This window comes from Heloderma suspectum, chromosome 2, assembly GCF_057233095.1.
Source record: "Heloderma suspectum isolate Gila_16-S chromosome 2, 16-S_ref, whole genome shotgun sequence".
NCBI lineage: Eukaryota > Metazoa > Chordata > Lepidosauria > Squamata > Helodermatidae > Heloderma > Heloderma suspectum.
This window is the reverse complement of record NC_139459.1, coordinates 67,084,202-67,100,614: the sequence shown is the minus strand read 5'-3', so window position 1 is coordinate 67,100,614 and position 16,413 is coordinate 67,084,202. Positions and strand designations below refer to the sequence as shown.

The window sequence follows — 16,413 nt, the reverse complement described above, 5'->3', positions numbered from 1 at the left end:
AACCTCTTTATTGTTTTCGCTGCAATAGGCTAACGCAGCTGTCCTCTGGAAACGTGTCTCCTTAGATGTGTGTGAGCCATGTGCGTGTGTCCTCAGCAAAAGACAGTGTGTGACATGCAAAACATTAGTCCATTCTAGTATGAGGAATGCTGTGAGAGTTTTGTGAGGCCGTAGGGCAAAATCCAACATAAGTCCTACTTATAGTAGATTCGTTGAAATAAAGGGAACTTAAGTTAGTCATGATTAACTTAAGTCCCATTCATTTCAATTGGTTTACTCTAAATAGGATTTATGTTGAATTTTGCCCTTAATTCCAGCATGCCCTTGAACCTGAACCTGCCAAGTATTCCATTATACAGTGTTGCTGTTGTAGTTGTGTGTGTGTGGGGGGGGGGGGGGATTCCCTCCCTTGTATTTTTATTATATATTTTTTTTAAAAAAAAAATCCATTATACATACCTGTGTGAAACTTTGTTAAACTTTCCCAAGTTTAACAAGAGCCAGTGTAGTATGTTGTATTTCCTGCCAAGCAAACCTATTTTCATCTGTTTTTTCCCCATAGGTGGCTGGAGGCCATGGAGAAAGCTGTGCATCCTGTTCATCAGGTAAAACTTTATTATCTGAGAGAGAGGCTTGCCTAGTGGGTTTTGCAGGAAAGACATTCTTCAGTTCTTCTCTGCCACTTAGTTTGTTGGAGCGTTTGTTTCCCCCTCTGTAAAACAATTAACAAGATCAGCTTTATTCCCAGGGGTTATTATGTAGATGAACTGGGCATTATTATTATTTTAAGTTATACAAGAGACTTTACATGCTAAGAGCTCAGATTGGTATTAATACTTTAAATTTTTCTGCATGGCTCCTAGGTCTTAGCAAAGCCATTCATGTGAAGGAGCTGAACTCAAGCGTTTTGCTTTGCACATGATTGCAAACCCACATTTACAGCTTGCTATGAGCTGTAAACCACTGTGTGAGTTAATTTGAAGGGGCTGTTGTGTTCACAGCCCTACCATTAAGCAGTGTGAGGCAGCTGCCTCAGGAAGCAGATGCTGGGATGCAAGGAGAGCAGTGGTGAGGTGTAAGAGGACAGAGCTGTGTGGTTCATCTATCCTGCCTTGCACCTCTAGGTTATGTAACCTCAGTTACGGTAGAGGTCGCTGCCCCATGGCCAGAGCTGAAGTAAGATTTAACTTCTGTTCATGGAATTGGGAGGGGGTGCCATCTTGTCCTTTGCCTCAGGCAACAAAATGTCTTGGGACAGCCCTGGCACTGGTATTCATCTGTGTTTGTTCTTTGTTAACCATATCAATATCTTTATCAAACGATTCTGAAAAACAAAAGGATTACACATATTTCACTGGAAGCCAAAATTTTAGGTGAAGAGCAAACATTCAAGAAGGGTAACTCTAGCTGGGTATCCATGTTAGTCTGCTACAACAAAAACTAGTCTTTTGTGTCACCTAAAGACTCCTGGGTTTATTGTGGCATAAACACTCATGCATAAGAGTCCCACTTCTTCAGATGCATGAAGTGTTATCATCTGGTCTTACACACACACGCACACACACACACGCACACACACACATTGAGGCAGGGGGAACTATAAATGGTGGGATCAAAGGGCCATGAAAGGCAAGTAGTACAGTCAGTGACATTTCTGTGCACACCTATGAATACAAATAAGCATACTGGCCATTCAAAACTGTGTAAATGGTGACAGGACAATTGGCCTAGCTTTGCTATGCTAATTTAACACCTGTAGTAGAGAGAGACAAGAATCTTTGTCTAAAGTGCCTTCTCCCTCTCTCTCCTCTCCCTATAGCTTTCTTCTTTTTATAATCTAATTACTTTTGGCCTGGAAAGGCAGACCCTGGCACACAGACCCTTCCCTTGGCTTGTATTAGATTTAGCTAGAAAAATAGAAGGAAACAGAAGACCACTGGGTCTAGAACATGGATTTTTTAAAAAAGTATTGTGTGGATGAAAGTTAAATGTTACCTATACATAAGAAACAGGGGTGGCATCTTTTATTCAGCAATTGCCCTTCCTCAAACATGGACTGTTATGGGGGGGGGGGGGAGGTCCAGATGACATTGCCTTCCCTTTGTAATCCTCCTGTGTTTTCTCACCACTTCTTCCATCTGTTTTCTTACCAGAAAAAACTCCATTACAAAGGGAAAGATAGACTAGGGACACAATGCTTTTTAATTTATAGTGCTAGGAGCCCTTTGTCTGGAAGCTGCCTTGGTAGGAGCATTTTCTACTAAAATTCCTAAGGGTGCAATCCTATGGCTGCTAGTCAGCAACTAGACGGCCATAGGATATCTTGTTTTCTGGGAACCAACCTCGGAGCCCGTGCTCTGAGGTTGGTTCCCGGAGAACTGATCTTCCTTCCCTTCTGCGCTGACTCGCTCCGCCCTCCCGCAGCTAGACACCCACAATCGGCTGTCTAGCCAAAAATGCAGGGCGGGAGGAGTGCAGAGGGAACGATCCTGCATTGAATAGGCAGTTGCCTCCGAGTTCAGAGGCGGCCGCCTATCTGCATAGGATTGCGTTCTAAATGTAGCAGAAATATTACATAAACATAACAATATCAAAGCAGTCAAACCTATGCAGGATTTTAAAATAAGTCAAGGACAGTTAAGAGCAGGAGGGAAAAGGTTTATTCTGATAGTACTTCAGGTAATATGAGTACAAGCTATTTTAGCTTCTTAGCAATTTCTACTACTTGGAAAACACATTTTTTTAATGGATTATTACCTGTTTCTGCCACACTGTTTAAAACACTGCTTTTTTCATTTCCTTTCATATGAACAGAATCCTGTAGCTGGTTTCACTAGTAATTTTTGTTTACAGTTTTTCCATCTTTAAAAAATGGAATGGAAATAAAGCGTGCATAATTACAATGCTCTTTTGTCTGACAATCCACCCAGTGCTTTTTAGGATAAATAACAAGCTCTCCATTTTGCAAAGGACAGTAGTACTCTCTCTTCATTGCAACCTCAACAGTGCCACACACTGAAGCACTGACCCTATGTCATCCTAATGAGACAAAGAGTGGGGTATCTATTCCACTAATGCGCTGTGCATCATTGCAGTCTTCTCTTGTGCTTTGCTGCAGTACTTCCCAGAAGGTTCTCAGTTCACAAGGAGGGGGTGGGGGGAATGCAGCTAACAATATTTCCTGAAGTTAACTCATTGTATCCTCACAGGCTCATCAAGCATCCAGGAGAAATAATGTAATTTAAATGAAAATAGATTATCCAGGGCACATTCGATATTGTAAGGCTTCTCTTCAGGGACTTCAGCTGAGCAGAGACATATGTTTCTATGCTGCTTACAAATTTTGTAGATAAACAAGAACGTTAGCTTTAGACTGTAAAGTCTGACCTTGCTCTAGATATGGAAGAATGGGGGAAATTGCCTTGTTTGCAGCTTAGTCACCAGGTCAGTTCACCCTTTTTACATGACATTTTATTTACTTCCACGTGAGACAGCAACCAATTTAATTCTCAGAAGTTCTGTTCAGTTTTTAGCCTGTTGTACATATTCAGCTATGGAGACATTCTCACACCTTCCACTCCAGGTGGGAAGAGGAAAATATTTGGCCTATGCAGGTGTCAAAAGAGAGACAAGCACTGTATATCAAGTGCGGGTTTTCACACCAGCTCTTCTCTTTTCACACAAGCTCCTTCTGATTACGTAGTATGGATATCACTAGGAGCTATGTATTTCTAAGAATCATTGGGGCCATTTATTTGCACACCTTGCATTGATTCAAACAATGTTTAGGCAAGTGCGCAACCATTTAATTTCTATTTGGGATTATTTATTTATGTATTTATATCATCTAGCTGGCTGCTTGCAGCAGGGCAGTCGTCTGAGGAGTTCACCACTGGCAGGAACCATGACTCAGTGTAACACTGCTCAGCCCTGAGTAAACATGTTTGCAGTTATATGCTGAATCATGCTTACCCATAACAAAGCTCTTCCATAACACTCCATTAGGAACAAACCAAGGTATTGTAGCACCTTAAAGACCAGCAAACTGATGACTGGATAAGCTTTCATGGACAAGAGTCTACATCATCAGATGGAGTTCACAGAAGCTTATGGCATAATAAATTTGTTTGCATTTTTTTTTTCTGCAACAGACTAACATAGCTACCCCTCTAGAAGTTAATTTAATTATAAGCAAACTTGAATCTTTGTGAAAGTTGATGCCTAATAAAAGCTTTTGATGTTAGATTTCAACTGCATGACTTTAATATTCAGATGCATGTTAGATGAATCTCAATTTAATTAAAGAGTGGGTTCATTTCACTTCTTAAGCCTGCATTCTTCATCCCCATTGCCAACAGATACATTTCTTGGCAATGAAATGGACATTTATATATCTATTCTCAATGAGCAGCGGTCACATTTTAAGGCACGAGTATTAAGAAATGTGCGGCTTACTGTAATTGTTATATCAGAAATCGTCATGAGCCAAAATGAAATGAAAAGATCAAGAGATAATTAAAATGGATACAGGACAAAAAACTTAAATGTCCTTCATCAGAACTTATGTGACAGAGTATGTGCCTCAAGAACTGTAGATAGGCTTTTGTTATGCTGTAGATAATGGACAGGTTATCAACTGGAACCTTGCTTTTCTGACTTATTTCTATGTGTTTAGAAAAGTTTATGTGGCTTTAGCCTCTTTATCAATGAACTGATCTCTTTTCTAACTCAAAACTACAGAACCATGTATGGGTAGATGTCACCATGCACAACACAAGCCTTCCACCCCTTGCAATCAAAAACCCAGAGTGCCTGGGCCTTCTTCACCAGCTGGACAAAAACAAGGACATGTGGGTTCAACATTACTGCATTTTGAAAGATGGCTGTTTATATTTTTACGCCAGCATACGCTGTACACATGCCCTTGGTAGGTGGCGGCCTTTCCTTCTTTGTTTGTAAAAGCAAACAATTCCTAATTGCTGCAAAAGAGCCAACAGTGTGAAGTGGCAATCTTTCGTGACTACTGGAATTATGCAGTGGCGTGTAGGAGGACCTTTATGACTTTCGCTAGTCCCAATCTTTGACTCCCCCTCCCCTTTAGCCAGATCTTGCTCCCCCTCTACCCTTCTGAAAACTAGCCAAGGGAGTTGTCACAAAAGGTATGAAGGTGGGTATTGCTGCTCCCCCACCCCTGCTCAGTTACATCACTCGGTGCGGTCAGGCAAAGGCCAGGAATGCAGAGGGACCATGGCAGCTGATGCTGGCATCCCCGTTTCTCACTTTAGAAAATGAGTGGCCATCGCTGATGGGAGAAACCCTGATACAGGTGGCAGCTGCTGCCTCCATCTCCGGTAGGCCCTGCTCTCAAAGTAGCATCCTTCTGCAATGCTATACTGGGGCCCTGAGACCTTCTGGGGGAATGAAGATGTCAGCTGCAGCCCCCTGGCTCAGAGCTTCTCTCACAGGTGTCAGGCTGAGGGCATACCAGGCAGCTAGAGCTGCTGCTCCATTCAGCACTGCCTGCCCCTGTGCCATTGCCCGTCATCCTAGTTAACATTGCAGCTGTTAACACTGCATCCTAGCCTGCCACTGCTGGGTGCCTCCGTCTCCACCGCCACTGCTCCTGCCACCTGGCAAGCTTGTTAGACAGCCTTGCAGGCCATCTGATCCAACCCTCCTCTTGAGGCAAGAAGCCCAAGCATCCTCAGCAGATGGCTGTTCAGCCTCTGCTCGAAGATGTCCAGCCAAGGAGGACCTCCACCCCCTGCCAGTAATGGTCCCACTGTTGAGCTGCTCCCACCATTACCACTGTTATCCTAATGTTCAACTGAAACAATAAGGGGCTTGATTGTCCCCTGGAGAGTGCTTGCTCAGGAAAAGGTCCTGATTTAGCCTGAGTTACAGTGAGTCAAGTCACTGGTCCACCTAACTCACGATTGTCTATTGATTGTAGCTCTTAAAAGTTTCGAGCAGAAGTCTTCCCCAGCCATGCTTCCTCAGTCTCTTTGTGCTGGAGACAGCGAGAGTTGAACCTGAAACCATCTGCATGTATAGTGTGTCCTCTCCACTGAGCTCTGCCCCCTCTTTCTTTCTCCAGGTGGGATTTACTTGCAGGGATACACTGTGAGTGAACAGGCCCTTGGGTCCAGGAGGTCTGTGATTGAAGTGAAGCCACCTTCTGAGGAGTTTAAAACCTTCTACTTAAGTGCAGAAAGCATAAATGAAAACAAACGGTAAGATGAACTCATCTTTTTACAGCGTTCCTTGTCTGAAACTGTCTTCCTAGTCTGTTTCTACCTGCCTGGTCACACCTGTGCTTAGCTGTAAATAAAATCAGACTGATATAGAAAGTGTTGAGACCTCGGAGTCATCACCTGGGTAACTGACTATTTTCTAGTAGAGATAAAATATGCTATGGACAATGTTCAAATAGCAACATTATTGCTATATCTCTCCTACAGATGTATGAGTGGTGAGCTTAAATGGAAAAACCTGATTATTCAAAAGGAAGTGTATATACCTTTCAAATAAGAAAAAAAAAAAAACATAAATAAGTACTGTTGCACCTTAAAGATAGATTTATTGTCTCTAAGATTTCATGGACCAGAGCTCACTTCATCAAATCTATGAAGAATTATCTACAGACAGAAAGACTCTCAAACAGAGACAAAAATGTAAACAGGGGAGTCCAAAAGGCCATGAAATGCAAGAGGTACAGTTTGTGCCATCTCTGTGCAAAGCTCAAATGTTTACAAGATAAGCAAATGCCCATATTCAGTAACAATAATTGACAGTAACATAATCTTCGTACGTCTGCTCTACTAAGTAAATACCTGTACTGGAAGAGAAACCTGAGTTCTAAACCAATACAAGCAAATGTGCTGATGAATTCTAATTCAACACTTTCACGCGAGACAGGGCTGGCCCTCCCGTGCGGCGCCTGCATGAAGTGGTGGGGCAGGAGGAGCAGCAAATCCCACCATTCCCCACCCCCATCCCTGGCAATAGGGCCCGCCACCTCCTCCAGCAGGTGCTCCAGAGAGCCCTGCCAACCGCTCTCCTACCATGGCATTTGCCACCGCGAGAGAGCTTGCGCTGCAGCTGATACTAGAGTCTTCCTCTGAAGTTTTTTGTTGGAGAATGGTGACTTTCAGGTCACACAGGAAAACAGGTTGAAGCAAATGTGAGTTCTTCCTTCATAAAATCCCCAAACCCTAAGAAACACTTTGACAAATTAGGAAATCTACCGAGACATCTATAGAAAGGCAAGGAGATCCACCAGTGATTAGCTCAACACAGTGGGTTGCATCTACGTTCCACGACTTGATGAATTCCAGGCAAGCCAGGTATCTTGTGACATGTCAAAACATTCAAACCACACCAGGTACCTGTGGTTAGCTGTGGAGGTGTCACTACGTTAACTCCGAGTTTGTCTCCTGAATTCAGCCTCCTACATAATGCTTTCCATGTTGTTGTTACTGATGTTTAAAGAAGAAGCCTCAACTAGAATTGAAGAAAAAGCATTTGTAGGGTGCAATGTAGTGAATGAAAAAGCTATGAAGTAGCTGGGCTATACATACATTCCTCCTAAAGATTGTTTCGTAAACTTTGCTATGCTATCTAGCTCAGCTACATTGGGGGTTATGTTCACTGTGGCATGATTGTTCATATCCCGTATTGATAAAAATGCTATTTCAAGCACTGTTTATCTTGCAGCTATACAAACATTATTCATTTAGTGACCAACCTTGGCTTTTCCATTCTTCCAGATGGATTACTGCCCTGAGAGTCTCAGTCAGTAAGTGGCTGCCATTAAACAAGGCAATTCAAGACTTCATGAACCGACCACTGGAGGAGACTAGGATGTGAAGGGAAGACTAGTCTTTTGTGCCAAGTTTCTGAATAAGGAGGCTGGTACAGGCAAATATCATTCCTGAAAGATGATTTACCAACATCTGACCATGGCATGTCTCTCATGAATGGCAGGCCACACAATTTTGTAAGCATTAGTAAATAAACAAAAAGTCACATTCTTGGATTCTTTTATTTTCTTGTTTTAGTGTCATTTTTGTTGTTGTTGTTGCTTACATGCCCCATAATCCCTATGGCATAGCCATAGGAAGATCTACAGTTAGATGCACACAACATTTTATGGTCTTGTTTTCATTGTTGAAAACATTCTCCAATGTGGGAGGGTTGCTTGTTGCTCCTAGGAGGAGCTGTCCTGTCCTTTTACAGCGATACAAGTCAAATATTCCTGAATAATTTTGCTACTTCTTTCCATTTTCCTCTAGAGTTTTCAGTACATTTGCAAGCTAATGCTAATGGCCAATTGTAGTTATAAATAGCAGCATATAATTTGGTGCTCACACATTTCAGCTAACTTAATTATAGGTATCTCTTCTTATCACTATACATACTGATGATGTTTTTCACAGTGGTGGGTTGGTATTTTCTCTCCAGCGTTTCCTCCAAATTCTTGCTGAAATCAAAAAGGAATTTTCCAACTTTTTTTTAAGGTTTGGGTTGTACTCAAGAGTCGTACAAATGGAAAACAGCTTGTGCAACCCATCTTTCTCTTCCCCTCCTGCACACCCTGCGGTTCCTTGTGCTCCCAGAGGGTCTGGGGCCTCCTGAACAGAGACAGCATGTCATACAGGCAGTGGAGGCTGTATGAATCCGATCTGGGTTTCAGTGAATCCGATCTGGGTTTCAGTCCGAACTCCAATGAATCCGATCTGGGTTTCAGTCAGAACTCTAAAGGAGCTATCCAAGGTGTTCTCCACCTTGGATAGCTCCTTTAGAGTTCTGACAAGTTCCAACTGAAACCCAGAGCAGATTCACTGCCCCACTGACATCGGAGCCACCAGCCTCCACTGCATACAGGGCTGCACTGCAAGGGGAGAATTGCCCAAAACTGGGAAGAGGGATCTTTCAACCCTTTGGAGAGGGCGTTTTGGGGTACAGGGGGGCTGCAGGGGAGATGGATCAGATCAGTTATGCAAGCTGCCTTCTGCTCATGCAGTCACCGGAAACTTTCATAATTGTATTTCAGGGATTTAAAAACGATAGCATTGAAGCATATTTGTTTGGAAAGGAAGAAGCATCCCTTTACCTCATTCATTGGTTAGACTATATTAGAACTAGGCTACTACATCTAAATAACATTGGAGACATATGATTTATCAAAACAGACATGAAATTTCTTCACCAAGTCCAAGGGCTTTGCTTCTCAATGGAACAAAAACTAAAATATGGAATGTATGACAAGAAAACCTGCCCCTGTTACAATAACTTCCTAATTTATATTGTAGGCATGGACAACACAAACAGGAACAATGGTTCTGACATAAAATTACCAGGTTTTTTGAAATGCATTTCATAGGGAATTGTATTACCTTCTGGTAATGAATTCCAAAGTCACATAAATTGTGTTTGAGGCGTCCCCTCCCCCTCACACCATTAACAATCACAGGAGTTGAGGAGGCCTCAACCCTCCCACCCCCATGTTGGAGGAGCATATAGAGCAAGCTGCCGTCTCTGGGTATGTCCTGTCAATGCATAGACTGGAGATGGGCCAGTGGGCCAGACCCTCCCCTCCCCCTTCCTCCATTGTTAATCATGTGAGGGAGAATGGCTTAAAAAGCTGTAGATATATGTGTATGCAAGAGTGTGTATATGGTGGTCAGGGGCAGTGCTGGGTATCTAAAAGATCTGGGACACAGGCCCGTAGCACAAAAAAATTGCACATATATTATGCAAATATAGGTACATAATTAGAAATGATTACGATAATTTAAATTTTATAGAAGACATGCTAATTAACCTCTTGCTTGCTTTCAGGACAGAACTGTGCAATGTCTCAAATTGTGCTTGCTTAAAATCTACCCTCCATACTTTTCCTTGGTCTTTCAGGCGCAAATCCAGATGGGGAGGATGGAGTACTGCAAAGAGCGGTATGGTACCTTCACCAGTTAATTGCAAACTGAACATGGCACACTGGCAAGGGACAATGTGGGAATGTATTGTACACTATAATAACCCATGCTCTTAGGCTGCAAACTTACACAATTACTAGGGAATAACCCCCATTAAACAGTGGGATTTACTTCTGAGTAAATCCTCACTAGCTTTCCTCTGCCCCCAAGCACAACAGCACTGGACAGAGACCTCAGTTGGTGTCCCTAGTTTTTAGAATTCTATACATTTTTGTGTGCCTTGGTTCATTTACATGGGCTTGGATCCAGGGTCTGTCTTCCGTAAAAGGAAGGGCTCCACTCACAGAAGGTCCCTCCACCCAATTTTCAGGGATAGCTCTCTCCCCACACTTCACCCAATCAGCAAGGTCTGACTCTGTGTAGCATTTTCAGGGGGCTGTCGGGGCTGTCATGGGAAGGATGGCAGGGGTGGGGAAGTCCTGTGCAGCTGATCCAGCTTAAATCTGGCTCCATTGCATTTCATTTATTACATTTCTATAGCAATAATTTAGAAAATTCTATAGCATATTTTTAAAAAATATTGTACATAATATAAAAACCATTTACATATCAAGATATAAACAGACCCCACACACGCAAACACATCTAAACAAGTTTAACAATCAACAATAAGAAATCCCAGGACCTGATTCAAAATCTTATCATATTCTGCCAAATGCCTGAGAGTAGAGGAACATGATGCCGAAAAGATAACAATGTTGGTGCCAGGCTTCACTGGGAAGATTGTTCCATTATAGGGCGGTGGAGGGGAGGCACCACTAAGAAGCACTCTCTCTCCTTGCTACCTTCCAAGCCTCCCTTGGAGGAGGCACCTGGATCCAACCCATGGTGCTCTTTTAAAAGAAATGGAATGGTGCATATTTGTTTATTTGGTTCAGGAGATGGATAGGCTACCAGCTTGGTCTTACCATATTACAGTAGCTGCCATAGAAATAGCCCTTTACTATAAACTGAAATAGTTACAGCAGGGTGCTGTTGGCCTACCTGTAAGGCTTATAAGACCTTGCATCAGAGGTACAAGAGGCTCTCCTCATTGCCTTTGTACAATATTGACAGCAAGGTGTGTTCTTGATACTTGATTTATTTTCAGGTGCTTCACATTCAAAATGGCATCTTCTTCTGCCCTGTTCAGGAGAAAATGTGCACGTCCGTTCTGCAAAAAGGAAGCTACATGTGCTTTCCTCAGTGGCTTGAACTATGGTGCAGGAAACATTGCTGGACCACAATCAAGCATTTGGGGGTTTGTTTGTTTGTTTGCTGACTGCATAATTTTTCTAGGTTGGAATCAGATTTAAGCTGGATCAACTATGTTGGTAGAAGGCAGATCCTGGATCCCACCTGCTATCTACACAGAACCACTCAAGGATACCAAAGCTTATTTTTTTTCCTCCCTAGGTAACAAAGTATGATTGACCAGAAACTGGGCGTCTCCCCACCACCACCACCACCGGTCTCCATTTTATTATATCTCAAGAGTTAATGTGGCTTTCACCCATACTAGTGGTGGGCTAAACTGGTTCTTGAATTCTAGGTGAACAACATCGCAAGATTCTTGGATGAAAATCCAGTTGTCTAATATCCAGACATAAATGGCGTGCCAACACGTATGCTATGCTGGCATAGTGCCCACTCAGAAGATGGCATGCTATTTTTTTTTAACCAAATAGAGAAAATTGATAGGTTTCTAGGAGGAGTAAAGTGTGGAGAAGTTGCATTTCATACACACATGGAGATGGGAATACTACGTAATCTAGATACTGCATAAATGGACACTTCAGAAATGAAATATTAAATTGCCTTCTCTCTTCTGAATTTTGCTGGTCACAATTATATCAAATATAGTTTGCTAAATTATGGCATGGAAACTAACTGTGGCTTCCTGTAAGTTCTCCCTTCTAATTGATTAACTGCTTCAAGTTTCAATCTATTGCATCAGCTGGGTGAATCTATTGCCAACGTCTTTGCTGATTTTACTACAGCAATTTAGAAAAGTATTGAGGAATTTTACATTAGTATTTAAGAGCCATTGTGCAGAACATTTAAAATCTCAAAACTTTCAGTGTTCATGGTTTAAAAATGATTCCAATAATCATATGTGCAAAGGGATGATTGCATATTGAAGATACTTTTATATGGTTTAGTGATTCCTTAATGTACATTGACACCAACTGTGTATATACAATCAGGATGGCTAAAACTGGTAACTGGATGAATGTATTTAACCTCACTTGACTGAACCATTTTATCCTAAACAAATATAACATTTCATAGCCAATTAAGATGCAATCTGTCCTTACTTGTGAGATAGCTAATGGTCTTGTGTCTGCTTTTTCACAACATACAAATGCATAGGTGGAGGGAAACTCATATCCTTAGTTCAGCCAGCATACACATGAAACTGACTGTGCTTTTAAAACAATGTGATAGAAAAGAGAAGATAGCTTGGAGGTCAATATTCCTTTGTTAGGAGACATGTTGCAATGTTGTCAGTAAAATGACTGCAGCAGCAAAAGATAATATAAACTGACTAATTTGTCATCTGCTAGAAAGATATGACTAAAAATATCACCCAAGGTCTGTTATATCAGGTCAGAGCTCTCAAGAACAAGACAATGGCACAAAACTTTTTTTTTTTTTTTTACTTAATGCTCCCCGGATTATTGTTTATGTTTATATTGTAGGTGAAATACATTTTCAGTTTGATATATGAAGAAATGTTTGCATTTTATACTATTTTCTCTAGATAGGAGATAATAGTTAAGTGTTATCTTAAGACTATTCCAACAAACTATTCCTAGATTATTCCAACAAACATCAGATGATACTCAATCTGTTGTGTGCAGGGTTGGGACTACTGACTTGCTTTTTCCTTTGTTTCAAACATGGTGTGCTTCCAGAAAAGGGTTTTATTGTGCAATTGCTCTGCCTCATTCACAGAAATTTAGAAATCCCCCCCCAGGAGGGGGGAGGGGGCGAAAGAAGGAAGGAAGGAAGGAAGGAAGGAAGGAAGGAAGGAAAGAAAGAAAGAAAGAAAGAAAGAAAGAAAGAAAGAAAGAAAGAAAGAAAGAAAGAAAAGCCTCCACTGGCACCAACTGAGGCCTTTCTTTCTTTCTTTCTTTCTTTCTTTCTTTCTTTCGTCCCTGCTTCCATGGATATGGGGGGAGAGGGGGCTAGGAAAACAAGCACCTGGGACAGGAAGTTTCCAAAATCCCCTACCTGCAAACAGTGGTTCTGATCGAGATCAGGGCCACACACACTCATCCATAAGTAAAAAAAGAGAGGCCAAGCTGCACACTACGTATTTAATGTAGTTTAGCCCTGAGATATCTGGTAATGACATTCTTCAGAAAGAGGCTAGACTTGTAGGAGTCTCCCTTACCCCCTTAGGCCTTTATATATTACATGTATGTTGTACAGGAGATGGCAAAGAAGTACTTGCTGCAGCCATGACCAGTAAAGCTGTACATGAAGACTGGGACTGGGTTCCAACACAGCAGCAGGAGACATGCTGTCTGGGCTAGCATCAAGGGTCGGCATGGTTGGGCACTTGCCCAAGGGTCCACACCCCAGCAGCGGCCCACTGACAAGAGCACTCTGGGCTTGCGGCTCCATCACTGTAGTCTGCTTGTTCATCTGCCTCACACTCCGGTCCAAGCAACACAACAGTGGTGCTGAGGAGCAGTAGACGCAATTGTCGACTTCTTCACTGGCTCTCTGCCTGGCAAACAAATGGTAACAATGGGCCGGTTCACACGACACAAGGGTTGTTAATAAGCCACAGTGGCTTGTTAACTTACACCATACATGCGGACTAATTTCCCTAATTACCCTCAGCAGGGTCAGACATCCTGACAACCCATGCCTGGCCAGGGTAATTAGGGATATCAGCCAGCATGTGTGGGGGTGGCTAACAAACCACCATGGCTTATTAACCACTCTTGTGTTGTGCTAACCCATTCACTGAGAAGGCGGATGAAGTGCAATAGCAGCTGGTGACAATGGTGGTGAGAAGGTAGACTCACTGAGGGAGGGGCCCACTGAGGGCATCTTGCCCAAGGGCCCTCAAAAACCTGGAACCAGCACTGCATGCTGTCTCCGTGTGTCAGCACTAGGACCTTTCAGCCAATGGCAGTTCTCCGCTGCTTTGGCACAGCAGCTCACAGGGCCAAACATCTTCATGCTTTAATGATCATGTGTCAGCCATCAGGAGCATATTTAATTTTTTTAATAGCAGCATTCATATACCCTGATGTGCATGAAGACTCTACAATGATTAAACTCTACAGTGACTGGCCTGCTGTTACTTACCTTTCATTTGGACTTTTTTCCTCAGGTTCACTGTGCCTTGTAGGGCTTTGGTTGTTTACATCTAGGAGCACAGACGTTATTTTCATCAGAGGACACTTCTCAGAAACAATCTTGAAGAGGACAGTTTTTCAGACTTCTGCGTTGGTTGTTACATACATATATAATAACAGTCTTCAGAGCCATGCCAAACTGAAAATTCAGCATAGGTTTATTTAATCTGCCTTAATTTGCTTGCTTGGAGTGCTACACTGACATTTTTGCGAAAGCACTGAACCCAGAAATATGAAACACATTTCATGAGAGGAAATGCAAGGACGGGAGAGCACAGCCATGTCTCCTGAGCCTCATGCTGCTTTTACCTGATAGAGCTATGAGTTGAAGAACAAAGGCTCTGGAGCAATAGCTGAACAATTCACAGTGTACAGCTGTTTTGCCCTTGACATCTTTTAAATAGTGCTCCAATGAGAAAATTGCTCTCTTGCTCACTCACTCGAAAAGCTACAAGGAAAATAAGGAAAGTGGATGTTCTCTTGATTTGCTCAGGCCATGAACAGAAAGAAGCTGAATTCAGATGAACTGCTATGGTAGCTGGATTTTGTTGCTGTTGACATTGCAACATGTCACAGCATTCACGCAGACAAGCGATGAGAGTGTAGATTGCCCTCTTCCAGCTCACTTCCAAAATAATTCAAGAAGGAATGAGGTACAGTCACATTTAAATGTGTAATTATCCTGCCAAAATCTCCACCTCAGTTTTTGAAGTCTAAATCTACCCATAAGCCATATATAAAAATTAATATAATAATAACCTATGATGATTATACACTTTTTTAAAAGTTACAAGTGCTTACTAAATACTGGGATATTAATGGGTCCTGTGATTTGAAACATACGTATCATCTGAACAACACTGCCTTTCAACACGCAAATGCATCCGATGGAAATATTACATGCAGGAACTAATTCTGTCACTTGTCACTTAATTATGTCACAGTAGTTGTCCAATAGATGTGTGCGATACTACCACAGCCATATTTCACACAACAATCATGATGTTTATTGGGCTAGAGCTACACTACAGCTTTATAGCAGCAGTACTGATAACTGTTGGGGCACAGTACACATTCTATATACTGCCATCGTAGTGTTATTTCCTGCTTTTTATTCCTCATTATCCAAAATACTGCAACAAGTGTCATTGTGTGTCCTACAAGGTATAAATGCGCAAGAGGGATATAGCATTACCATGATGGGATCGTAATCATATGACATAAGGTGTAGATTTGGCCTTGGCTTCTTAAAAGCTGTACCAAATTATGTGCAAGAGTTTAAAAAAAAAAAACAAATGATCCCCTCTTGAAAGGATGCACAATCTAAAGCAGGGACAGGAAACCTCTTTCAGCTTAAGAGTGGAATTCAGTTTTGGAGACACTCTTGGGGTCCACATCCTAGTGGTGGGTGGGCCTAAGGTAAAAGGGGTGGAGCCAAAAATACCAGCAGATTATATCTTAAAGCTCTTCCTTCCATGAAGTAAGCCTTAGGAGAGGCATTTCAACCTTTCAGAATGCAGGGGGGGGGGGGGACTGCACAAAAGCTGATAAACCACCAAATGATCAGTGGCTGGGGAAAAGAGGTGGAGCTTGGGCTGGATTTGGCCCCTGGGCCTGAGGTTCCCCCCCCCCTTGATCTAAAGAAACATAATGGAAGCGGGGCTGGGGAGGTGCAGGGATAGAGAATGAAGATATGTAGCAAGGCAACTATGCTTCCTTTGCTTAAGAAACCAGAAAGTTAAGGCTGCAATCCCATGGTCCCTGAGTGGGTGTCCCAGTGGCTGTAGGATACAGTGGGCAGAGTAGGAAGTGTGTGGGCACTGAAACCTCTGCCCCTTTGCCACTTCGAAGGTGGGCACAGCAAAAAGGGGGCACGTCCAGGGATGGATGAAAGGAGGGTTGAGATCCACTGGATCAAAAGTCCTTCTGTTCCCCCAACAAATCCCAAAAGCAAAGATGAGCAGACTAGGTAGGAGAAGTGAAAAGACTCAGAAGAAATACAGAATGAAATAATCATAAAAACAAACAAACAGAGGAGACTCAGGATTGAAAGGAAG

The 16,413-nt window shown here is 42.4% G+C and overlaps 1 protein-coding gene across 1 annotated transcript in view; it reads left to right on the top strand.

Annotated features, from left to right (window-relative positions):
- LOC146352324 (uncharacterized) overlaps window positions 1–8,045 on the top strand; it is a 59,015-nt gene extending 50,970 nt beyond the window's left edge. Inside the window, exons 10-13 of the mRNA XM_084833804.1 lie at window positions 563–605; window positions 4,741–4,927; window positions 6,098–6,233; window positions 7,770–8,045. Of these exons, the coding sequence (XP_084689930.1) occupies window positions 563–605; window positions 4,741–4,927; window positions 6,098–6,233; window positions 7,770–7,869 (466 nt within the window). The 3' untranslated portion in view covers window positions 7,870–8,045. The remainder of the gene's footprint in view (window positions 1–562; window positions 606–4,740; window positions 4,928–6,097; window positions 6,234–7,769) is intronic.
- Window positions 8,046–16,413: the final 8,368 nt, after the last annotated feature.